This window comes from Atta colombica, unplaced genomic scaffold (genome assembly GCF_001594045.1).
Source record: "Atta colombica isolate Treedump-2 unplaced genomic scaffold, Acol1.0 scaffold105, whole genome shotgun sequence".
Classification (NCBI taxonomy): Eukaryota; Metazoa; Arthropoda; class Insecta; order Hymenoptera; family Formicidae; genus Atta; species Atta colombica.
In genome coordinates this window covers 4,351,004-4,377,761 of record NW_017259190.1, presented here as the reverse complement: position 1 = coordinate 4,377,761, position 26,758 = coordinate 4,351,004, and the positions used below count along the sequence as shown (strand labels likewise).

Sequence of the window (26,758 nt, the reverse complement as noted above, 5' to 3'; positions counted from 1 at the left end):
ACACACACACACACACACACACACACATACTTATTTTTGATATTTCACCTCGTGATCGTTTTACCAACAAAAGTTTAATTTTACTTAAATATTCACGAATTAATAATTCTTAGCAATGCAAATTTTAATTAATTATTTACACATTGCTAAAGTTAGACATAATTTTATCTAGAAATTTGTAATTTTGTTTAGTTAAATATATCTAAAAATTTCTCATGTATTAGAAATTTTTCTTCGTAGCAATTTTTACGAGGCATTTTTTGAGATTATTAAAATGAAAAAGTTATTAATAACATTTAATAATACTAATCTTACTAATTATCTTAATGTTACAGTGTCAAGTAGAAAGTATATAAAGACTGAGTATATAAAGAACTTTAACTACTTTGACCAAACTCTGATTATCGACAATTAACTTGTCAAGTGTAACTTAGTGCTCTAACGTGTGCAGAATTATCACTATTTGTTATCTGATAAGTGAAAAGAAATTAGATTAAAAATAATGAATTGTATGTACAAGTTTGTAAACAATCTTACCGATTGAACTGTGAGCACCAATTAAATTAATCCGAACTTGGTCGAAGTTATTTAAAAGTTCCAAATGCTCTGTTCGAGAAAACGATCATTGTTCCAATGTTTTTTACTTACTCTTTATTCTTAAAAAGCGGTTGCATGAGAGACACAGTTCTCGCGGGGACAATTTGACTAGACATGTACGTGAATGCGTAATTCGTTCCTAAGACAAAAGACGATCGTAATCCCCGCATCAGTGCCATTATCCAATATCAAGCATCAAATCGTTCGCACGGATACACGAGTGTTTTTTTATTCAGGACGTAGCCGAAAATCAAGTTTGAGAGACCAGTTGGAACGCGTGTCCACGCGTACTTCGGATCGTAATACGTCTGCGCAAACGCACAATCTGTCCGTTCTTATAAATACTGCTGGTTTTACTACAATCAACACCAAAATGATGAATTTTAACGAAACACAGCGCGTCAATCTTACCCCTCGTACACTGTCCGATTCAAGACGATAGCTCGACGTTGATGATTCCCTGACGAATCACGACTGATCCATCGGATCCATCGAATCCATGTGCCACCATGTGCCAAGCATACTTGGAAAGTAAAAATTCTCCGAACTGATTCTGCGCGCATGCGTAGGCTACGTCATTGCATATGTAATCGGTTTCACAATATCAAAATGCTACGCTAGCATTTCTGTTTTTCTCTTTCTTTAACGCTCATATGACAATTGTTAATTTATTAAATTCTTAATATTTAAATTAAATATTCTATTATAACGATGTTAATAATGTACAACATAAATGTATGTAGGATAAATCGTTCAAAATGTTACAGATTCTAATATTGTAGAAATCGTTAAATAAAAATGCATGATTTTGTCATTCTCTTGTTACAATGTTGAATTTTGATAGTCTTCCTTGATTAGGGGAATATTAAAATTTCAAATGCTTTGCATTAAGAACAAAGTACTTTTATTCAAAACACTTCTTTTTTAAAATCGTCCAAATTGTAAATTATGCAAATATTTTTTCATTATGTACTACAAATATAAAAACATATAACAATTATAACATTACGTCAAACATTACTAAATTTCTAAAAATCGTTCTAATAACTGTCTATATTCTGTTACTCGTTAGGCAATCATTATGCGTTCACGACTGCATAATGAATACAGAATACATGGGCTGAGTAGGGATAAAAATAATAGAAAGACTTTACAAGGAGTATCTGACTTTCTGTTTATTTGCAAATAAAATACAGCTACATTAGTAGTTAATCGTACTAATTACAGACAAAAATGCTTCTTAGATACAAAGAAATTTGTTTACATTAAGTGAACGAGAAATTTATTTATTTCTAATATTGTATTAGAGAACATTAGTATTATACACTCTAAAATTTTTCATCAGCAAAGTATTTACTAAAGTAGTAAAGTATTTACTAAAGTAATCGATAACAGTCACACGTATGAAATTACAATTTAATTCAAGTATTAGCAAAAAATCATATAATTCTAGAGTGCAGAATTTATTACGTGATCGATAATCTATATTTAAATTGTGCTTACATGAGATGCACACATTGCTCAGTCGCTTTCCTCCAAGCTAATAACTGAAAATTGAAATTTGTATATTTTATTATTTCATGTATTATGTGTGTGTGTGTGTGTGTGTGTGTGTGTATGTGTATATAATTATTATGTTTCGACAATGTCAATGACAATCCTTCGGCAACATATGATATCAATGATACAATACTTATATGTATATATGTATGTATGTATATTTATATTAAAATTACATAAATTGAAAATTGCAAGATTTAGATATATTATAACTGATACATGTTTTCAACTGAAGAAGAAGATACAATACAAATGTAAAAATGAAACGTGTAATAATGATTAAATATTTCGCACGTGTAGCACATTATGCACAGAAATTGTTTTTGTTCAATTAAAGAAAATATATCTTGAAAAAATGTATATTTGCATGATTCTATAAAAAGTCAATTGAATGAGATTTGAAAGAAAGTGAAACGGACATAACAGAAAATGAATCAAATAAATGGAAAATGTATAACAAAAGACAATTTTCGACGATAATATTAAGCTCGAAAAACATCTGTCCTTTCGATTTTAATTTTTTACATCTTTAATTTTATTATTACCGCTTTTATCTTCGAGGATTTCGCTCTTCTCAGTTTCTTTTTCTTTTCCGGGCTGTTTCTTGTCCGAATTACGAAAACGATCGTAACGCGAATCTTCATCATCGCTCGATTTTGATGCTCCCGCCTCGCTCTCTCTTAAAATGTCACCTAAATCCTTGTCGACATCATCCCAAATCATTTTATCGCTACCGTGCGCACGGTAGTCGTCGTCATCTTCATCCCCCTGATTATTCTTACTGTCTTTCGCATTCTTTTCAGATTCTAAGCTATTAGATTTTTCTTCTTCAATTTTAATATAATCTGTGCCGCAAACGCTGTTATTATCAGCCGCAGTAGATACTGGTGTAGCAGATACTTGTGGCTCGGAACTGACAGGAGAAGTCTTTGCATTATCCGATGTATTATTAGTCACGGTGGAATTGGTAGAATTCACATTCGTTGAAGATGACGATTGCAGATGTATTCTTTCCGCTTGACGTCTAAGCGCCTTATCATCATTATCTCGCACATACCTGCAACACATATACGATATTGTAAATACTACTAATATTTTACCTACCGATTATCTTATCCTGTTGAACAGTGATATACCGTTTAAGATGACTGCGAGTGGAACAATGTAAAGCAACTGCTCGCTCTGTATTTTCGCTGCGTGGCAGATATACTTTACATAACTCGCAGTATTGTACTTCGACACGTTTTATGTATTCCGCACCAACTTTTATCATCTGTTTGCCCTTTGATTTTTTCTCCGCTTCGCTTGAACTTTCACCCTCAGCTTTTTCTTTCTTCTTGTCGTTAGTCTCCTCGTCTTCTGTAAACAATAATACATAAGACAAAGTGATATTAGATTTAACTGTGAAGAAAATAACTTTAACAAATTAGTATATTTCGTACATTTTTGTTACATACCATCTACATCACCTACAGAATCCAAAGTCATAAAATTATCAAGATTGACTTCCTTGTCATCTTCTTCTGGTGCGCTCGAATCTGCCTCTGCTTCACCACTTCCATTTGCATTCATTCTTTCTCTCAGTATACTCTTTCTCTGACAAAAAAGAAAAGAATAATCAATTTATATTAGTCTTATCCATACCAATAAAAAATTAGTAAAATTACTAAAATAATTATCGAAATATTAAGAGTTACCTTGATGTGTTCTAGGGAACACATATGTGTCTCAAAGAACATTGGTGATCGGAATTGAATACGACAAACACGACAGAATGGTGTGAGGAATCGTTTCATTTGGCGATGAGATTCAGACAGTTGATGGGCAGCTTTTAAAGAACGGTAATTTAATTTGCAAATAGCACAGAACATAGTGCGAGAAGGTAGAGTGCCGCGTGCTGCATCACGAGCTTCAATACGTCTCTGTTCTTGCCGTTGAACAACTCGCATACGTGTAAGAGTGACCTTATGTCGAGCTGCAATACGTTTCATCGCCGCGCTATGACGTCCAGAGAATAGATGGAGTGAATATTCTTTGAACGTAACGCTGTGATGGGCGCAATGCGGGCATTTCAATTTTATAAACTTTCTACCGTCCCGTCTACTTGGCAATTCTTCGGAATCTGCATTTCTATCGCGTTCCGCTTTTTCATTTTCATCACGTTCCTCATCATCACCATCTTCATCCTCCTACAAATAAATATCAATAAAATAGTAATAATGACAACAATAGTATACCCATTTTAATAATTAGTAATAATAGAGCTGAAACAACTCACTTCTCGCTTCTGATCGTCATCTTCTTTAATATCATCATCCTTTTCTTCCTCATCTTCGGTATGTTGCCTTTCTCTATCTTGTTTTTCCTTCTTACGTTTATCCTCTTTTTTCTTCTTCTCATCTTCTTCTTCCATGTCCTCTTCATCGCGTTCATGTGGCTACACAATGTCGATGCACAATAAATATCATCATAAAATTATTCAAACATATAAGAAAATGTGTGTTGTCATCATATTTAAAAACATTATATAAAATATATATTTAATATGCTATTAAATATATGAGCAAACTCTCGGCGAGAGTTAAGATTGTTAAGAATTTAATGCTAGATATTCGATATCATGCAATTTTAATACGAGCACTAACGATTAAAATTAATTCGTGCAAATTAAATTTTAACAATGTAATAGATGTGTCCTTTGTGTGATTCCTAATATTTATATTATACATATTTGTAACGATTGCGTTACATAATATATTTAAAACCAGGATTATGAACGATAAGCTTGTCTAACGCCACTGCTGAATTACCTTTTCTTCGTCGTCCCAATTACTCTTATTATCATCTTCCTCGTCATCGTCATCGGAAAATTCTGCATTAATGGCTTTGGCCATCTCTCTATCCTTGTCCTTCACGCTGGTCCCGGATCCCGAGTCCTTTTTACTTCCGGGTAGCCTAGTAGTACCGCTACTAATGACACAGCAATTTTGTTTTGACTTATATTACTTTCCAGCATTCCATTTTCGTGCTTCTTTGTCTTTCGTTGTATCATCGAGCAAGACTTGCTTATAGATGATACGTAGAAAATATCGCGATAGTATCGGTTTAATATCTCGGCTTTATATCCCAAAATGTGAAATGCGTTTCGTAGTGTACGCTAAAAGTGTCTATTATTCATTTTTCTTTATTTTTCATCGCGTTCTGATATCTTCGCACACTCTCGGTCGTGCCAAAAAATATGATATGAATAGTATATAGTCATACCGCTATAAACTCTAAAGAGAATTATGTCTCATGACGAGTTAAGTACAATTATTTTAGCTCTCGTATCGAAAGTTATTACATTGCGTTTATACGTATCATCACTGATTTCTTCTTTATTAGAAAAAAGCTCTCTTTCTCTCTGTCGGCAGTGGAATATTTGTTTCATGATTGTTTGCATCTTGACTGTTTATCAATCGATTTACTTAGGCATTTATTCACGCATGTATATTTTGTCCGTTCGCTTTCATAAATTATCTTGTGACACTCAGGTCATCGACCGAGAGTCGGTTTGCATGAACCGACTTCAAAGAAGAATATTCAAGCAGGCTACGAAGATAGTATTTGCGTACGATTTTTTTTGGTAAGTGACTGTATTAATAAATTACCTCCTGCGTAGTTTAGTAGTAGTCATGCGCACACGCTGGATGTAGTCTCGTGAGCGTGAGCCTAGCAGCTTTCGACGATAGTCGAGCGAGTGCAGAGTACGCTTGCGAGCCATGAGGACGTCCGATCGAGAGCTCACACGATGAAATGCACCACCTCTACCACCGGTGCCGCGGGTCGAAATGCGACCTCTGTAATTCGAACTCTGATGCGATATTCTTCCTCGACTCGAGGTGTATCTCTGAGTCGGTGGCGGTGCCATTTCGCTAATCCGAGGGGGTGGCGGAGGCGCATAGCTCCGTGATGCGGAATGACGGTCCTCCGAACGGTGGTACGATGACGCGCGTTCGCTCTGTCTCTTGTCCTCGTATACGTTGGACGATGACGATCCCTTGTTATCGTCATAAGCCGCCGATGTGGACGAACCGTACGATGAATACCTCTGTGAGCCGCTACCGCTACCTCCACCCTGCCAAATCAAATTTAATTGTGCTCCTTCCATGCATTTCTTTCTTTTTATTTCGTCTCCCATCCTTTTTCTCTTTTATTCTATTTTATTTTATTCTACGCACGTATGTATGTATATTTACATATAAGTATACACGTATGTGTGCTTATGCATACATATCCTTTTTCTCCCCTTCTACACGCACGTACATATTTATCTACGTCATATTTACCTCTTAATTGCTACTGTCCAACTGGTGTTAAGTCTAATCAAGTGACTAACCGACTGACATCGAGTGATGGATTGATTGAGTGATCGACTGAGTGACTAAATGGCTAAATGACTAACTCAATCGACTGAATAAAAAACTGATTGATCGATTAATAGCATAATGTCGGCATTGTAATTTTAACTGATGTTTCTATTTTCAGTTTTCAAACCCATTTGCATTTCATCATTCGATTATCACCATGCATGCAGTGCTAATTGTCTATTGTTTAAAATGATTCAGCGTCATGACCGTCATATATGGGATTAATAATTGTAATTACTCTATGCTCATTGTATCACCTAGATATACAATTTGATTTTCCCTAAATAATTAAGAATCCCTAAGTATCTTTTCATTGCCTCGTTATAAAAATGTACTTTCTATTGATATTTGCAATTTCGGGAGTAGTAGCAGCGCTCGTTTCCCTCGAGCTAACGAATTCTATGTCGTCATTCAACGATGTATGTATATATATAACGTACGTATAATGCTCTCGATAGACCTTTCCAACTTAGTCGAATTATATATCTGTCATTAGGCGTGATGTGTCAAATATTTCATATACACGAAGATGAATCGAATAAAAGTAACAAAGTTGTTATGTACGTAATCATTTGTGAATGTTTATGCGTATAGTTGCGTTTGATAATAAGATAGTTTGAACGATATTATATATACATATATACACTTGTATATCCATATTTCGCTCGTCTCCCCCACATGTATCATGCATGCCAAGTATTTCCCTAGTATCATTCTGTAGGGATATGCATACATTAGATATTAATTCTTTCCCAATTCCCTTTTTGTTATGCGCAAGGTCGATAACATGTCCCAATATATAACAATTGGAAAGGCCTACGAACGTATAAATATTAATCAAAATTTGTGCTCTTGTAATTTAGCATTTGTGATATAATTTAAATAATTGATTAAACGATGTTTATGGGTGATATTTCATGAAAATCCCATGTCACAAGGCGATGCCTGAGAAGACGTCGTTATCTCTCTACAATTTCTCTATACTCTTTATTCTCGTTACTGCATAATAAATCGGCATAATTGCACTTATTGTTTTCTAACGGGGAATAACATGATGTAACTCTCTCACGTCTATCCATTCAATTTGTCATTGATTTTTCAAATAGCTCTCAAACTTTACTAGGATATGTGCGGACAGCGGGCAATATCGTATAAATACCATCTAGGTATATTTCATCTTTTAATGATTCATCTTTTAATAATTTGACGTTTTTGTAGCGTTCCTCTGCAGTAGCGCCCCAACGCAAAAAGAACGAGTGTTCGAGAAGCCGTTGGTTCGCGTTGCTTGAAAGGAAAGTAGGATAACTTATAAATGTTCTGTTTAAGATATACCAATTTTTCTTATATACGAGTGTCCTGAAATCATTTAATATTCCTTTGTGTAACTCATTTTTTAATAAACGTTACACTTCAATCTATAAGTGACAAACTTTCAGGACCATCGTTACATTACATAAAATAACAATATTTTAATCTTCTATTGAAAAAAATTTTTCATTAAATTTTTCATAGAAATCCAAGTTGGGAAATATTCATACATTATCATATAGAGCATTGTATATTGAGGTTGTACTATATTTTTCTCTTAACCTCTTCAAATCTGATTTTATTGGAACCATGTTAAAAAAAATTTTGTTTAATTCAGTTTATGCATACTTAAATAAATAATTCACTAAACAATTAATTTTTTTTTCAAAATTTTGACTATTTTTCCAACATATACATTATTATGTACATCAATTTCAGATAACGATAAAATAGAATTAAATAATTTCAACAAGTCTTCAAATTTGATATACATTACAATGTAATGCTGGGTCTAAAGAGGTAAAATTATTAATCATCTATCTCATGAGAGATAGAGAAACGGAAGAAAAAGATTACAAAGAGAGAAACAGGAGAAGATACATACCTGATAAGAATCACTTCTTATCCTTTTACGCGCTGAGTCACTTGATGATCGATGATCATCTCTGGCAGAATAAGAATCCTAAAAAAAAAAAAAAAAAAAAAAAGAAACTATTTTAGTATTCTGAAATATATCACAAAAACGCTTCCAATAAATAATCTAATAAATAAATTTAATAAATAGAAATATAATTAATTTGTATTCTTACACGAGGTCTTTTATAACTATTCGAATGTTCGCCACGACCGCCTCTGCTTGAATATCTTTCCGATCCTGTAAATACAATAATAATCAATATTACAATGTTCATTTACTTCACAGTACAAAGATATCTAATACACAACTTGTGATACTGTAAAGTATTAGATATTTTATAATCTTCAATTTAGACTGCTTTCTATTTAATGCTTTAAGACTACGATCCACTTGATGCTTTGAAGAATTTTTAGATTGGTCAGTTAGTAAAATTCTTTTTGTAATTGAAAGATTAAAGTAGCATCAAATGGATTGCATCCTAAAATACAGATTTTGTTGTCTTGTTCAATTAAATGCTTTGAAGCATTTGCAGCACCAAATGGAGCACAGCCTCAATTTCTCTTATAAGTGTACTCTCTAATGCTCATAGAGACTGAAATTGAAATTAAATTAAGAAATCCAACCGAAATAAAGAAAATATCAAAAATTTTCAAATTAAATCTTTAGTTCATGGGCATAATTGTTTTCCAATGATGTTACTATTAAATATCTAACGTTTATATATTACCTGAGTTATATTTGGATCTAGAATCATAATTTGTCGTTGAATATTTGAATCTGCCACCCCTCGAAGAAGAGTATCCTCCTCTAGATACATTGCCTCCTGCTGAACCATTCCACTCGTTTCCTCCACCTCGACCCCTATAAGAACCCCCTCCGCGAGAACTAAATCCACGACCACGAGAACTCATGGTGGAACTACAAGAAATAAAGAAAGATATTTCTTGTTACGCTCATATTGCATTTATTCTTTTCTCTCATGTTTCATATCTTGACGTCTTCTCTTTGCGTCTTAATAAAAAAAAATTAAGATTCCTTTATGACTATATAATTGAACAACGAGTCTCATAGCAAGTATATTAACAAAATATAAAATTGTGAAAATACGGTAGGCAAAAACAGAGATAATATTAAAGTAGCTCAAGATGTTTCAATAAAGTGCCATCAAAATAAAGTATTTATCAATTTTTTCAACCAATGCAAATCCTCGCGGCGTAATTAAACGGACATTACCAACCTGTATTTGTTGTAACCATAGCTCATGGTTGCAACTTATTGGTGAACGAGACAGAGAGAAAGAGAAAGGGGCTGTAGTGGATACAGCGCCAATGGTCTATGAACAAAATAAATTTTTTTGTACAACGTATGTGGCACAAATTACATTCGTAGGAAATATACAATTAATTAAGCCTCTCTGCGCTTACAAGTCATTATTCCAATTAATAATCACGACCGTAGTTGGAACTCCGTTGACGAATGACGCAATTTCGCGTAAAAATCCACGAACGAAATTGATTTTCAACGAGGGAAGGAAAAAGTAAGATCAGACACGAGAAAGATTTCGTAAGTACAACGGCGTCCATTGTTCGCGTTGGCGAAATCCCGATACCGGATGCGCCGAGCAACGTGACGATGCGCCACGAAGTGGCGAAGGATATCCATGCCCTTCGTAACGCGGAATATTCAGGAAAATATATTCCCACGTGAGAGCTACGAGTCGATAAAAAGGGTCAATAATCTCGTATTAACGCGATTTTTCAAGGCGATGGCCATATTTTGATATCCTATTTTACGCGTGATGAACGCGATGTAGAAAACTCACCCGAATCCAGTGGGAGTCGCAGCCTTCGTCTCTTCGTTGCGTTGCGACACTTGCGACAAGAACGCGTCTACAATCGATTTCTTGATTCACCCGTACGTATATTACGTATGCGGCCTACTCGACGGACCGCTCAAGTATCCCCCGATCGACGATACTGCGTGCCTCCTCCTCCGAAAAAAATCATTCAACGCGCCAAGGCCGGAGCAAATCGAATAGTCATCCACCAAGCAACCACGAACTAAAATGTCGGCACGCTCATTTTGGAATAGGCGTCCCTGCCACGAATAACGAAGAACATGCGTCACCTTCGACGTCCAATACGTCCAATTGCAGAATGAATTCTTTAGGGACTTTGGCTACGGACATTTTATCCCTGGAAAAAAAATTTCTATTGGAAGATGGCTCTCTATGAAAGTCAAGACTGTCACACGTATGTACAAAATTTTAATCATTATCATAAAGTTTCAAGCAAATCGAAATCACAATCACAAAATGTCATATCATGTTTTAAAGTGCTCGATTGTAATTGGTCAATTTGCCTTAATCGTATGATATGGTCAGCCAATAAACTTACAGCTTCTACATGTTCTTCGTTATCGCGTCGTATATTGCCGCAAGCATTTCCACGTCAAGATGTGAACGCGCTCTTAGATTTTCAGATTGTTTTTAAGTGATTGATAAATATAGAACTGGATTTTGACTAAATTCCAATAATTATTCGAACAATATAATTATTTTTAATTACAACAAAATTTTGAATTATATACTTATTGTTCTCGATCTAATTTTTTTCTATATAATAACAAAAAATTAATAATTCTAATAGTGATATAAGTATTGAAAATAAAATATAATTTATATTTGAATTATTAATTTTTTGTTTAAAAAATTATTAATTTTCTAAAATTGTTTAATTAGAATTATCAATTAAATTTTAATTATTAATTTTACAATTATAAAATCATTGGTACCACATTATTTTGCAACTACTACTTTATTGTGATGAACCAAGATAATTTGTGTCACTGAATCCATATAAATAGCCTCAATGGTTTTTGAAAAAAAAAAAGAAAAAAAAAGAAAAAATAAGGATAGAAAAAAAGAATAAAATACGTATTATTATTATGATTTCAGATAATACTATATTATACATCGAACAAACCGGGTATGCATTGATGTGTTACATCGTCACATTATATTGGCGCAGGTAATAATCTATAATTATTTCTTCATATATTCTTGTTATTGAACAAGAACTTATGAAAATCTGAAAATTCGATGAAAATATATGTTTGATCGTGTACAATTGGGACTTAGTTGATAGAGTTAATTTTCTCAAGGATTCTTTAATAGTAATTATAACGATAACATACAAAACATTTAAATCTAATGTACTGCTCCTTTGCAATTCTATTTACACATTTAATATTCTTCTAAGCCTGTCACATTTTTATGTCTTGGAAAAATCCTGATGTAATGAGAACGAATTATCTATACTATTATCTATAAGAAAAGGAAAATCAAAGTAAGAGAAAAAACCGAACATCCACATATTGTACGAAAGTTAATAATTAGTTAAAGACAAGTAAACGTGCAAGCTTTAGCTGCGATTATTCATTTTCGCTCTTTGTAGTCGTACCTCCTTAATTTAGCTCATTATTACAAATAAATTTTATTCTCTCTCCTCCATTCCTCTCATCTAATCCACTGGCTGCGTTCATCAGAGAAAGCAGCTTTGCAACTGGGTAAAATTTTTTAATATACTTTTAGACTCAATGAGGAGCTAAGGGCAAGACCAATCATATTGAAGAATTTTACACAGTTGCAAAGCTGCTTTCTCTGCTAAACGCAGCCATTGTGTTTTCGTGATTTCAGTAATCATTTTCAAAAATTTAGATTACTAATGCCTGATTGCACCAACATTACTTTGATTTTAAGTGAGGCTTAAAATTTTGTCTGTATCTTCTCTGTCTCTTTTTGGTTTTAAAACGAGATAGATAAAGTTTTAAGTCTCTCTTAAAATCAAAGTGACATTTTAGTGTAACTGGGCCTAAGAATAGAGATGTACGGAATATGGAGACTCGACTATATATTAAAAACGTATTATGTATGTATGTACACATACACACGGCGTGACAAATGCATCGTTGAGAATGTTATCTGCAATGAATTTAGCATCTGTATATTTTACATGCATGAGCATAACCACATTCGGTTAAAAGTAAATAGCAACCCGTATTCTTTCCGTTTTTTAAATCAATATAAATTTAGTTGATTTATCAACAATCAGCAATTACGATGCACAAATATCTAGATATATTTGCTTGAATGTATTCAAAATAATATTTTTTATGGCAAAACATTTGTGACACCGTATGTATCGATTGGATGAAAGATTCTCGGTGTAATTCATCATTAATTATCAACAATAATACATAAGATGAATATTTGCGGATAAAATTGAATATTCGTTTCAAAATACTTCGTATTCTTCATACAAATCCATGCACACATATAACACAAAAAAAATACATACATACATATGCACACACAACTTTTTGTAATTATAATATTGAGCATCCATCCCTTTCCTTTTTTTTTATCGAAAAAATAGGTTCGTTCTTTGTAGCTACACTTTTTGTACTTTTTATCGTTTCTTTTTTTTTCCCGTCTAATTATATATACTTATTTCATATTTTAAGTGCAGAAAGTGTGACATGTACAACTACAAAGAACAGATCTATTATTATCAAGTTAATGTAACACACTCATGTTTTTCTGATTCGTCTATATAATTATTCCTCGGCTATTATCCGTTCAAGTTGTAATACTAATCATAATGTTGTAATACTAATCATTTGTTTTGCCTAAAGAAACGATATAAGTTATGCAACGTGCATAATGATGTTACTAAGATCTTTTTTAGCCATCCAGACGTAGATATTCCGAATCTAAGACTGAATGAGAAACATTTACATCGTCGGAATGGCTCTCGTATTGACAGCAATTTTCAATCACCAAATTTGCGAGTTCTTTTATACGTTCGTATGGTCTGGAATCCGCTATCACTGTATGTAATTTCTCTAGTCCTCCTTCTTTCACTACTAATGCACAATATTTGAATGCTAAAAAAATCGGATTATATCGTAAAATAGCAAAAGACAGAGATATAGAGCAGATATAAAACAGCAAATAATTTAAAGTGTTTGACATAAAAAATATTAATATTGCATACATACAATATACTTTAGTGAGATTAGCAAGAGCCCAAGCAGCCCAATGTTGACATGGAGGAGTATGATACACATCCAGTAGACGTAATAATGGTCCAAACGAACGATAATTAATATTACGTTCTGCATTTAAGTCCCAACTTTCAATTGCTTGTACCATGTATTTAAGAACCTCTTTACGAGTTGGTTTTTCTATTGTCCAAGCGTCGACACCATCAGATGCCATGTGTGCCAATATACCAGCAGCATTGTATGGAACCTATACAAATCGAAAAATATATATATATTTAAATATATATGTTTAAGAGCATATTAGAAATTTGAACATGATAAAATTTGAATTTGATAAAAAATGTTCGAATAAAACTGAAATAGATAATTTACAAAAAATTGAAAAAAAAAAGGAAAAGTGAGAGAAGAAAAAAAAAATACGAAACCTCGATTCCATCACTATTAGAGCGTAACAGATTGGCGAAGACAGTTACATATCGTTCCTGCATAAGATGGATCCGAAGATATTCGACTTCTGCCACATTTCCGAGCAAACCCATCATATTCCTCAATAGTTCTTCTTTATGCGGATATTGCTAGATATGCGAGAGAATATTTATTAATAGAAAGAAAATTACATGCATATACACACTTAAGCTAATTGTAAGTACATACTGTAGTGCCTATAATCAAACATACATTGTAAAACATACCTGTACACATTTCAGGAAGAGTGCCATGCCTTCCTCATCTAAGAATCGTTCGCAATTTATAGACGTTTCGTCTGTCATATTCCACATAGTCGACCATGCGACTTCTAATACATCGTCGAATATATTTGTCTCCACCCTGTACTCCACCAATTCTAACATAGTCTTAACACAACCCAATTTGCCAAGTAATCTTTTCTCTTTACCTTCCACTTGACAAGCTAAAGAGTTCAATAGATATATGCCAATTCTTTGAACGAAACTTTCTGGTTCCGAGTGTTTGGCTGAATGTAGAAGTACTTTTACAAGGGTTTCATAATTGGACATCTATACAAATAAATTGATAAATGGTTATTACATAAAGGTACAACTTTTCTGTTTACAATATATCTTATAATTTGATAGCAAAAGATTTAATATAAAAAACTAATAATATTTAATCATGTAATATGCAACATAAAAAAAAACAAAGTAATACAAACCACGTCATGTGGTATGCGGAATTGACACAATGCCAAACAACCGTTCCGCATCATAGTTTCTTCATCTCTATGTGTACTCATACCAGCAAGGAGAGTACTGATAATCCTTTTCTTCATTCGTGCTACTAATTCACCCTTTTCCTTCATCTTTACTATGTAAAATAACGTGGCGCTGTTATATACGACATAAAATTAAAATTGTAATTATTGATGTTTAACAAATTGCTTTCTCAAATATTGCAGTTGTCTCTTTTGGCAATTTATAAATTATAGAATGTGTATCTATGCACATACCTTCCAGATATTTGTATATGCTTCTGAGCTGGATGCTTTTCCATCGCTTCCAAGACAGTACATAGTGCTTGATCCATTCTATGACAATTTTCAAATCTAAATACATGGTATAAATCGCTCAATACTTTTTGCAATAATTCTTGTTTATTGTCCATACAAACATGAGCTGCGATCAGTATTTGATCCTCATTTGCATCTCCAGCGACCTAAATCAAACCACGAGAAAATACATAAATAAATTAAAAATATTTTTTATTTAATTTTTTATTGCAATGAAGCAAAAAATAGTTAAAAATTTTTCATCTTGTAATTAGTAGGTATGAATTATAAAACATCTTGTATATCTTACCACTTTTGCTGGTATATCATGTCTTCTACAAGCACCATGAGTAGTTCCATAAAGTCCTAAAAATTGTAATGGCTTATGTATTTTAGATGCGAGTCCTGGTATATCGGAAAGCTGTCCAAAATTGGTGTCTTCAATATTTGTATTTATGGGACGTTCAGCTACACCTCTCCCTGCAAGGTTTGTGCCACCGATGTCTAAAGAAACCAACTGAGGTAGACCAGTCACTAGGTCAGACAAGATCTTATTAGGATTCTCAAACTGTCCCTGTTTATGACACGACTGAGAAATATCCAAGTGCCTAAAAAAATATTCTATATGAATCTATATGTTTAACACAGTTTAGCTTAGTTTGCGTATCATCTAATTGTATACTTGCATCTTTAAGAAAATTTCTAATTAAATAATGTAATAATTATATTATTTAAGTATAATCCAAGTTTTATAATATACCTCAAATTCTTCAACTGACAGATGTTCTTAACAAAAGATTTTGGGTCAGTATTGACCTTAACGTTGTACAAAGCTAAGGATACTAAATTTGGTACCAAGTGATAAAATTCAAAAGTATCAATGTTACAGCTATTGGATAAATCTAGATGCGTCAAATTCATTAATCCTGCTAGTAGCAATGCATATTCTGATGAAGGTATTCCTACATATGCTAATGCCAGTCGCTTTAAATTCGGCGTTTTGAAAACGTATCTTCGTGTTTGGTAATCTCGTCCATAGTATTGTAATTGTTGGACATAATTGTTGGACGAGCCGGCTGTAACAAAGATTATAGATAGTTTAATAATCCATACATATTGGATCACGTTAGGATAGAATACATGGATTACAATAGTTTCTTACAGGCACTTAAACTAGAAGGTATAATCATCGAAGTTCCATAACATGCTAAACTGTGTAAGTTCTCTGAATTGGCATTAATATGTTCAATAGAGATTTCTGTTACATTACTACAATCAGTGAGTTCTAAATCATAAAGTTTGTGGCTGACAAGCGTCTGAACCGAAGTGTCGGTCAGGCTGCAATTAGAGATCTTAACATGCTTCAGTCGGGTCGCCGCTAGATTTTTGAAAATGGAGAAAAAGCAATCGTCATCCTCGGTCGCCTCACTACGTTGCGCGTATTCTATAATCTTGTCGCATATCTCGCTCGGGAAGGTTATTCCCTTTCGTAGTATCCGATGGCCGCGTCTTCCCTTTATCGAAATAATGTCAAGATTCTCGCAGATCAGTTTGTAGCACAAATCAGTAAGGCGCTCCGGGCCTACATATTGATCCGTGTGAAATAAGTCATCCAGCTCCGCCATTCTCTCTCGGAACAGCTCGGATTTTACTAGATCACGACTGAATCACGCATCAAGGAAGATCGCGCGGTTATATCTTCTTCGTAATTACGTTATTTTCGGTGCTGCTGTTGAACAGAACGTCTGCGGGAATACGTGCACGTTATGTCAAACGTAGGATCAGCTGGGAACGCGCGACATGGCGCGCGTCACAAATGCTCACGCCGACACCACATTTAGCTGTTTCGTCCGCACTGCGCGTTATATGCAGTTATATATGCCGCAATCACCGCGTCCACCGACATTCGTGGATTCGCGTCTGGCCTCCTGCGGATGTGCGACACTTCAACTTTCAATGTATTCCAACGTGGTCTACGATTCACGGAGCTATCAATGTTATGATTATACGTATTAAAAAAAAAGACACTAATACGATTTTGTTCGAAAATTCTTCGAAAAGCTTGAAGCTACAGCTGTTACCACATCACTGTCGCTGCCATCCCCACCCCCTGTTTCCACCACCTTCACGCTTCCTGTGTATTCTTTTCTTTCCTTTCGCTGACATCGTCTACCTACGCGAGTACACGCACCGCGTAATAAATATATTAGCTTCTACGACGTTTCTAACATATCACTACGTTATCTTAAGTAATTTTATCGATCATACTGAAATTATCATGCTATGTATAGCCGTGAGGGAGCAAAAATGCTATCCAATTCAAGTGTAGCGAGTAGAGCTGCACTTACACTGAGAGTTTCTACTTTTAAATTCGTATCACAGAATAATTTTCAGTTTTCTGTTTATATATGCCTAATGATGATAGAAAATTCGATTCATATTCCATTAACTTTTAACTCGATTACACGGCATTTGACATTGGCTGTGGTCAAAGTCTCGTTACAAATGCTTTGAAACATTTCATGGATCAATTAGAAGAAAAAAATTTTACAAACTGACCAATTAAAAAACGCTTCGAAGCGTTTGCATCATCGCGTTGATCGTACTCATTGGCTCACGTAGAATCATATACAGTTTTCAAAATCTTTCCAGCAAGATTCGCTCAAATTTGACTTAAATATAGATATATTGCTTTGTAGATTCAAGATAAAATGTAATTATTAATATAACTTTAAATAATTATTTAAAATTATTACATAACTTTATTAATATAATTATAAACAATATTGATAAAATTTTAGTGCTAATGGTTAAAAAATATTTTTTTGTTGTAAATAAATAATGTACTATTTCTTGTCTCTTTAAGATTCCTGTTTCCTGCATATACAGTTGAAACATTTGAACATTTTTTTTTAAGTATTTGGTGTAAATTTCTGTGCGTTTTGTTTTTCTTTCAATCTCTATGTATACATTCAAAATTGATTAAATTACCGCCATTTTTCGCGTTTCCAAGGAACCACGAAAAATGGTGGTAAATACTTGCATTTGCTCCAAACTCCGCTCGCGTCTTTACTAATCTCAAACGTTACTCCAGACGTTTGGATCTATAAAACTTTATTCGGCATTCGCAGAATGAAAACCGGTGATTTCGAATCATCACAACGGACATCCTCCAGGATGCTTCCGAGCGTTACTTCGTCCAAGATAAAGCTCGGTGCTTTTGGACGAGTCCGCAAGACGGGGTGCGATCGGAATGTCGCTTCGATTCTTCTTCAACAACGACAGGCCTTTCGGATCATTCACGAGAATATGGATGTTACACCAAAACCGTTAGTCCATGCAGCTTTTAGCACCATTGATGAGAATCAGACGACCGCTTTGGAGACCATTGGATTATTCCAGACCGGAAGCGGTTCCCAACTGCAGATAGCTTCTTCGAGAGCCAGCGGTCTCGTGACTAATTCTTCTCTCCTTCTTAAGTCTTTATCCGATGATTTACAGATAGAAAGTCTACTGTCGACACAGGTTTGTGAGTTTTTGCCCACGGAGAAAGATGAAGATGTCGCGCCATTGCCATTTTTTCTACCTAGGTAACAGTAGTTTATGTTATATGTTTTAATTATTTCTAAGCGATGTAAATTTAACTTTACTTTTGGAGCATTATCGTATTTTTATGAGAAATATCTTATTCGACCAACTGAAAATAACTTAATTAATATTAACTTAATAATTTTGTACTTAACACTATATAATTTTTTTTGCATTACATTTTTATTGTTGAGTGCGAAATTATAATATTAATTATTATAAAACTATTTTAAGACAATCCTAAACTGGAGCTGTCTTGAAGTGATGTCGTCTGGGATATACGTAAAATAGATTTAAATAAATACAGGATATTTTTTTAATGTCGAATATTTATTTACAGCGACGACTCAGCAATATTTGCGACACGTCCGGAAACTGTGACAATCACCTTAAAGGAAACGCAGACATTCTTCATATTCGAGATGCTGCAGATGACTGGGGATCTGCGAACGCTCGAAGGACAGGCGATAAAACAGGAAAATAAGAATTACGAGTATGTAACAATAGGTCCGGGCTCCGATCGGAAGCTAGTGAATGTCGAGACGCAGACGATACATGTGTTGACGAAATCACGTGGCACTTACTACGGCCTGAGGTCCCGCAGGAATCAAGGGATGATTATGAATAACTGGGTGATCCATGATACTTATGCGGCACCGGAACTGATGATAGAGAAGAACGGACATATGATAGTACACACGAAAGAATCGATACATCGAATGCAAGAAGCGCAGGTACAAATTATGTGGAATTATAAACTTTTTAAAAAAGCAATTATGCATTTTCATTAAATCGCGAAAATTAAAAAAAACATTTATTCTATGTATGTGCACATATATGTAGATAATTGGAAAAATTATATTGTCATATTATTTCTATAAACGAAAAATTAATGTAATTTAGAGAAAATCTTTAAATATAAAGAAAGAGTTTTGAAATGATAGATACAATGTGTCCACACAGGATGAAACAGAGAAAAAGAATATTTAAAGATTAAAGATTTTCTAAAGTTTTTAAATTTTTAATATTTCGGAAAATGATAATATTTTTTAATGAAATAATATAGATCAATTTAAAAAATATAGAAATTTTTTTACAAAAGATGTCAAAGAGATTTCCATTTTGTAATAGAAACTCCGATACAAACTCCCTGAACCTGAAACAATTCCTGATCAAAGCCCCGAGGAGCAATTGTCTCGTATTTGTCGAGAGACAGAGTTCTTGTATGCGGTAACCATAATGGAACGTATAATTGCAAACAATGTATTCGCAGAGGCGCAAAAACGTTTTACTGGCTTAATTAAACGCGATCCATGCGCTCTGGATTTGGAATTCGATTATCACTTGGATTTGCTGTGGACATTCGCATTTGAAATGGTGCACAATCGTCCTGTGACTGCATTTCGCTGGAATCCGGCCAACGCGAGCGTCCTCGCTGTTGCTTATGGCGCTAAAACCGGATCTAACAAGGCGGATGGAGTACTGTTGATCTGGTGTGCCAAAAATCCTAGCCAACCTGGTCGCGAGTATGCCTTTGATAGTCCATTATCCGATATCGATTGGAGCAGAGAAAGACCGAATCTTCTGGCAATCGGTTTCTATGATGGAAGTGTGAAAGTTATTGATGTTAGCGCAAAAGAAGTGAATATCATCAGGCGAAGTCATAGAGAGACATCGACAGCTTGCTCACCACATTGGCAAGTAAGTATATTACTTATTGCGATATTATTATTCTAACTTTAATGCTACGCGCACTATATTTAATTTATTTATTAATTCTGAAATTTACGGTACAATTTTGATAATATTTAATTTTTTCCACCAGGTTCAATGGTGGAGCGGCGATGAGCAATTTAATTACCAAGAACAAATTTATACTAGTGATCAAGATGGCCGGATATACTGCTATCGTTTGGCAGAAGATTTGTTTGCCACAGAGATTATGCGTTTATATAGAATCGAAGGTAAACTAAATGGGGTTTCTAGAACAGATCATTGTGTGGCTTACGATGTGCCCATCAATCGCCAACCAAGTGCACTTATTCTGCGAAAACATCCCATTGTCAGCAACATTTACTTTGTCGGCTCCGATGAAGGTTGTATTTATCGATGCTCCACAAATTACTTGTATCAGCACGTGGACAGTTTTCTGGCGCATGACGGTCCAATTTACTCATTTGAGTTCTCGCCCTTTTGTCAGAAGTTATTTTTAACCTGCGGCGCTGATTGGTGCATCAGGATCTGGGCTGAGGGTCTTACCGAGCCACTTATCACCCTATCGACAGCGATGGCATGCGTAAGGAACGCTTGTTGGAGTCCTACAAGTTCCACTATTATCGCCAGCATTGTAAACGACCAGATTTGCCTGTGGGATATTCATAGAAAAACGCATATTCCAGCATCTATAACGATTTCACCGAACGGAGTGAGATTAGTTGCTGCTGGTTTTACAGCGAATGGGAATCAATTAGTGATCGCTGATATTGAGGGTGCCGTTTACGTCTACAATCTCGAAGGCATACCGTTTCCACCCTATGATCAAACTAAAGTATTAATTGAGTCTATTCATAAGGCATTGATAACTAAACCGGATTTGTTAAGGAAATTGAAGAAACTCGGCCCACCATTCTGATCATTCGATTCCTGACGAGGTAAGTACAAAAAGAATTAAATTAAAAACAGAAATTTATTTATACTTTTGTGAAGATATTTTTTAATTAAGTTAGAAGATCACGATCACAAAAATGGATCAATGGAAAAGATTACGCATAAATTGTAAAACTAATTCTTTGAGAATATGCAGTAGATATAGATTTTTATATCAACAAGCTTTTTTATATAACGACAGAAATGATAAAGGAATACTCTTTTAACAAAGATTGAAAATAATTGCCTTTAAAAAAAAAAAATTCATCGTATGTAGACGATTTCTATTTAAGGCTGCTTTATTATCGACTGTAGTCGAGAGGCTCTTCCGACACGTGGGGACCCCTCTCGAGTCTGCCGATTGCGGCATCGTGAACCTCATCACGACAAGAGAGAGTATGCACTTGAGAGAGGATGGAAGGGAGGGAAGGAGGGAGCAAACTGAGCGTTTGGATTCGCCGCGGGGTCTCCGCCAGCGGGGCCCGCTCGCACGCGGCTTCAGGCCGAGACCGGGGCCGGGGCTGGGGCCGGAGCCGGGGCCGGGAACGGGGCCCAGGCCTGAAGCCTTCCGGTGTGTGAGAGGAGAGAGGGGTCATCTCACCCTGCCCTGTTCTCCTCCGTGTTGCTGCTGCTTGTGGGCACGAACCGCGGCTACCGCCGTCAGCAGGCAGTCTCTTATTACGCCCGCGCTCAACTCTACGCGAATTCTAAGTCCTCTTCTTAGACCGTTCTCCATGATAACGCGAATCGCCCTAGAAATATCAAGATTCCAGCAATCGCATCGAATAACGGATTTTATTCGACGAAAAAAAGAGCGAGGCAAAGTTTTAAATCCTCTTCGGAAGAGTAGAATGACGATGTGAATATCGTAAGTTAATTATCGTAATTGTTAGGCAAGATCGAGAATAATTTGGTAATGAATGATAATACTGGAGAGCAATATGGATTTTGACAGAGTGAGCTATTTATATTTTTAGTAAAGAAATGATATACTGATAAAATTATAAGATTATTTTATATTAAGTAAGAAAGATTAAATAGTTTTCTTTATTCTTATATAATATGAATAACATGATGTGTATTCGAAATTTTGATCGAGTGAGCGTAAATTCTATGATGTCGGCAAGATTGTTGTTGGTTTAATAATTAACGTTTATATAAAACATTTATTTTCTAATCTATGTGATTGAACAGAATATTTCGGATGACATTTAATGAAGTGAATGATCATTTTAATAGGAACATGAAATTAATAACTGACAAGACAAGAATAATATAATAAATTGGAGATTAAAAAAATAATAAAATTAATTGATAATAATAGAATTAACTGATTAATCATAATTTAATAGGAATTATCGCTACATTATTTTTATCTTTTTATCTATTAATTCTTTATCCAACGTGAATTCAATTTATCATTTATTTTTTTTAATCACAGATTATTTATAACATTTTTTGCTTGCAAAAAGTATAATTAGAATAAAAATTAAAATTTTAAATGAACAAGTATATTTCTCAAATTATTTCTTTTTTATTTTTATTTGATTTTGATTGTTACTTAGTATCTGACTTATCAGGAATCCGAATTATCAGGAATAAAAGATGTACAATAATTTTAATTAAGTTAATAAGTTTTATTAAATTATTTAAATTAATTATTTTGTCTGGAAAAATTGCAAAAATTAATTTACAAATTTTAATAATTGCGAAATTTTTTTTATTAAAAATGTGCTTCAAATAGAATTTTGACTTTAAATTAGGTAAGAGCCCCAAATTCTCTGAGTGCCTTATACATCATCGCAATCTTCTTACTCATTGTCAGTTTTACGATATTCAGATTGGCGTTGCGTTTTACGAAGAGTTTTATCGAATAAAATTAAATCGGTGCTTTCTGCAAGTGATCATACGTGTGTAAAGAAAGAAAATCCTCTTTTGCTCATCGAGAAAAGAGGTGATTAGCGAACCTGATCACTTCGGCAGTAGAATCACGTCGGCATTAACACACACGCGCGCCAGGAATCCACGTTAGGCTGCACCGATCGTAGTTACGATCAGCGATAGCTTACATTTACAATACACATATTTTTGAAAAGAACAAAAAAACCATTAATTAAAAAGAATTGATCAAGGGAAAGAAACTTTTAGTTATTAAAGAAGAAGAAAGCATTATTATTACAGTCATTGAAAAGGAGAAAAAATTTGAAGAGGAAGAAGAGAAAAAGAAATTTTAATATTTATAAAAAAAAGTCAAAGTCAAGAAAAGAAACTTGTAGCTGAGAAAAAGAAAGTTACAAGAAAGAAAGTTCCTACGAAGATAGAAATTGATTATATAACAGTAGGGAGGGAGAAATTTATTGTTATTATTATTCTTATTAATAATATTATATAATAATTTTTAATATAATAATTTTTTAAATTAAATTAGTTATTAAGGATATATTCTCTGCAAATTTTTTAAACAGTACAGTTAAGCATTGTATTTCTTATTAGACTACTTGGATGTGTACCGCAGTTCCCAATGATGCGGAACCATCTTTAAATTGTAGTCTCTAGGCTGATGACCTTGCACGGTAAGGGCCATACAAAAATAATTAAACAGTAACAAATCCAACATGTTGATTTTCTAATTACTGCTTACATTTTTGTGTCCCACAGCTCTAAAAGAACCTAAAATTTTTGTTAAGTTCTATAAATAGATTGGATTTAAGAATGTTAAATATTTAATTTAATATTTTAAATTCATATTGTATAAATGTATATATATGAGTATACGAATGCATTATAAAAAGAATTTAATGATCAGTAAAAGAAGAAGTAGTCGAAATATTTGTCCAACTACAATTACAAATTTATTCGTGACAAAGAATTTTAAATTCTTAGATTTTTGAAAGTAGCTTTCAAAAACGCTATTTTGTGATATTATTGCGTCTACAGTATCTCTTGTAGAAGTTCGCAAGTAGTGTTCGCGGAATTTTGCACGTATATACTGAATGTACGATATGAACGACGACGTTGCTGGACGCAACGAATGATATACGATTATACGTAAGTACACAAAATCTTTAATTGATTTTTTATTATTATTTATTACTCATAATCAAGAATATATTATTTATTATAATTTAGTTTCTCTTTCTGTAAGTATTATACAATAAATTATAAATATAAGTTATAAAATATAAATTGTAATGTTATAAAATTATAGTTAGTGAAGTGCATTCTATAAATTAATCTGTACATTATTATGTACATTATTATGTAAATTATTATTATATCCATATAAGATTTTATAAATCTTATTTTTTAAAAAAGTAAAAGACATTTACAAATTTAATAAATTTCTCAATAGATTAAAATTACAAATTCTATTTCAAAAATTTTTTAAATTTTTCTGGAAAAGCTAGACATATTTTTGAATCTTAAACTCTATATCATTAACATCGATTTTTTTATCCACAACTATCCATCTTTCTCGCACTTCTTCCTCATTGGAGAAAAATAAGTAAATCATTTTGCTTCTCACAAATTCTTGTCGGCAAAAACATCGGTATGATACTCGGGCCAAGGCCGTCAAATGAAGATGGATGTGTCATATGGCTGATGCATTTATTTTTCGCGAATGCAAAGGCAAACGTGTTGTACGAGTTGCTAGCATGAGAAAGAAAGAGGGAAAAAAAAAGGGAAGAGAGGAAAAAGAAAATACCATGGAAGCGAGCAACATTGTATTTGCACATAAATCAATCGCGACTCGAATTATTAGCAGGAGAGCTCGCGCGATTGATCACTAAAATCGATTTTATCGCCGTGTCCGGTCGCATTGAAATTAATATCTTTAATTGCACGAGAGATGATTAATCGTCGCCAAATGCACTATCGAGATCTTTCTGCGATTACGGATGCTGGTTGAAAAAGTTTCAATCTCACTCTTTCCTTTTTTTAATTGATTAAGTATTATTGAGTACTTTCTAATTATGCGTAGCAATTCTTAGATTATTTATAATTTTTCTAAATACTCTTTTAATGCTATGTGATACCCAACTTAATAATCTAATCACAGAGTCATCGACGCTTTGAAATATACATATAAACCAAGAGGTATTTAGTTAAATTATTAATAATAATTATAATATTTACAATATCTATAATCTTGAATATTCAAATGAAGTTATAAAAAAAATCGTCTTTCACTTTGTTGTTATTTTTGAAACGAATTGTTTGCGCATAAAACAAAATGTATTACATTTGACTGATAGTATATATTTTATCAATATATCTACATTTCAGTTAATTGCCTCGTTAATATTTGAGATCAATGTGTTAAAATTTAATCTTGCACGATTAAATTTGATTCTTGTGGGATCACGAAAATGTCTTATTTCTCTTCTCTTGGTGCCTTTCACCAGTCATGAACATGTACGTGTGAAAGTTCAGAGTTCAGAAAATGACAAGTAATGTACACTGATCAAGATATGTTATTTGAAAATTATCAAGTGCATAAGAATTTATGGATGAGATAATCCTAGTATTTCAAAGTAGTTGACATTTAAATTTTCATTCTCTAGCGTGACTATATTTGTTGAGTACACAATAAATCGTTTATTAAATAAAATTATTATAAAATTTATAAATGATTTAAAAAAAAATAAATATAATATGACTACTGACTGAATTATTAAAATATGATAACTTTGCCTAATGCGTATGTCTTAATTAGTTATTAATTGTTGTAATTGTTTGCAGCAGATAAGATTTTATTTTGAAAAAATTTATCAACTATTCTTAGTAAATACTCTTAGTAATTATATACATATATGTATAATATATTATACATAATCATGATATAAGAATATCAATTTTTTAATTTTAATTTAATTAAAATGAAAAAGAAATATATAAAATCGTGTCAGTGACAGGACAACGTTCTTTTCAAGCGCATTCGTCATTTAAAAATAGTCAAGCACGCTTTATTTTGCAGAGCACGTTTAACAATTAGTATTCAGTCTGCTTGGAACACCCAGTGTAAGCATGTATATAAGATACTGGCTTCCTCGAGTAAACTTGTTTATCAAGTTACACATGGCGATCGCTAGTGATCTTCTGGAAAAGGACGAGAAAGAGAGAGAATTCTATGACGGGATTGCGTCTTTTTCCTATTGGCTATCCGGTATTAAGAGAAATACTTACACGCTATAAATACGTGAACATCGTTACTCTATTTGAAGAATGTATATAGTAGGTTTTAATTGTAAGAGATAAAACATTTTCTACTCTTTTTATTGGCAGAAAAAGAAACATTTTTATGAAAAGAATATTTAATTATTATTTTGTAATAATATATTTTGTAATAATTATAGAAAATAATCGTTAGAAATTAACAATAAGATAGTTTATGATAGGACAATCAAAAATTTTTATATAAAATATATTTTATATAAAATA

General features: G+C 33.3%; 4 protein-coding genes across 8 annotated transcripts in view; 1 reads left to right on the top strand and 3 right to left on the bottom strand.

Annotated features, from left to right (window-relative positions):
• The window catches only part of LOC108690756 (adrenodoxin), a 2,072-nt gene extending 945 nt beyond the window's left edge, over positions 1 to 1,127 (bottom strand). The window contains 1 exon segment of the mRNA XM_018198210.1: positions 621 to 1,127. Coding sequence (XP_018053699.1) covers positions 621 to 776 — 156 coding nt within the window. The 5' untranslated portion in view covers positions 777 to 1,127.
• A 629-nt stretch (positions 1,128 to 1,756) lies between these two features.
• On the bottom strand, positions 1,757 to 10,591 carry LOC108690732 (zinc finger CCCH domain-containing protein 13). 4 transcript variants are annotated; one of them, XM_018198197.1, is made up of 13 exons: positions 10,334 to 10,591; positions 9,749 to 9,844; positions 9,239 to 9,429; positions 8,684 to 8,748; positions 8,479 to 8,556; positions 5,808 to 6,274; positions 4,968 to 5,127; positions 4,436 to 4,594; positions 3,855 to 4,346; positions 3,615 to 3,753; positions 3,294 to 3,513; positions 2,703 to 3,214; positions 1,757 to 2,144 (listed from the first exon to the last, which is right to left on the bottom strand). In XM_018198197.1, exons 2-13 carry the CDS (start codon positions 9,772 to 9,774, stop codon positions 2,119 to 2,121), a joined length of 2,535 nt encoding a protein of 844 aa, XP_018053686.1. In that variant the 5' UTR covers positions 9,775 to 9,844; positions 10,334 to 10,591; the 3' UTR covers positions 1,757 to 2,118. The 4 variants fall into 4 exon arrangements, with proteins under 4 accessions (XP_018053686.1, XP_018053669.1, XP_018053677.1 ...); XM_018198180.1 differs by having other exon boundaries at positions 3,294 to 3,516; positions 10,334 to 10,590; XM_018198188.1 differs by having other exon boundaries at positions 3,294 to 3,516; positions 4,968 to 5,124; positions 10,334 to 10,590.
• An 861-nt stretch (positions 10,592 to 11,452) lies between these two features.
• Positions 11,453 to 17,380, bottom strand: LOC108691123 (protein zer-1 homolog). Of its 2 annotated transcripts, XM_018198787.1 has the most exons (9): positions 16,245 to 17,380; positions 15,843 to 16,158; positions 15,393 to 15,690; positions 15,044 to 15,249; positions 14,750 to 14,921; positions 14,271 to 14,594; positions 14,004 to 14,153; positions 13,573 to 13,825; positions 11,453 to 13,458 (listed from the first exon to the last, which is right to left on the bottom strand). In XM_018198787.1, the coding sequence occupies exons 1-9, from the start codon at positions 16,705 to 16,707 to the stop codon at positions 13,256 to 13,258; spliced, it is 2,385 nt and encodes a 794-aa protein (XP_018054276.1). In that variant the 5' UTR covers positions 16,708 to 17,380; the 3' UTR covers positions 11,453 to 13,255. The 2 variants fall into 2 exon arrangements, with proteins under 2 accessions (XP_018054276.1, XP_018054268.1); XM_018198779.1 differs by having other exon boundaries at positions 11,453 to 13,825.
• An 834-nt stretch (positions 17,381 to 18,214) lies between these two features.
• Positions 18,215 to 21,302, top strand: LOC108689406 (WD repeat-containing protein 78). Its single transcript, XM_018196161.1, has 4 exons — positions 18,215 to 18,672; positions 19,011 to 19,404; positions 19,802 to 20,371; positions 20,496 to 21,302. Exons 1-4 carry the CDS (start codon positions 18,215 to 18,217, stop codon positions 21,300 to 21,302), a joined length of 2,229 nt encoding a protein of 742 aa, XP_018051650.1.
• Positions 21,303 to 26,758: the final 5,456 nt, after the last annotated feature.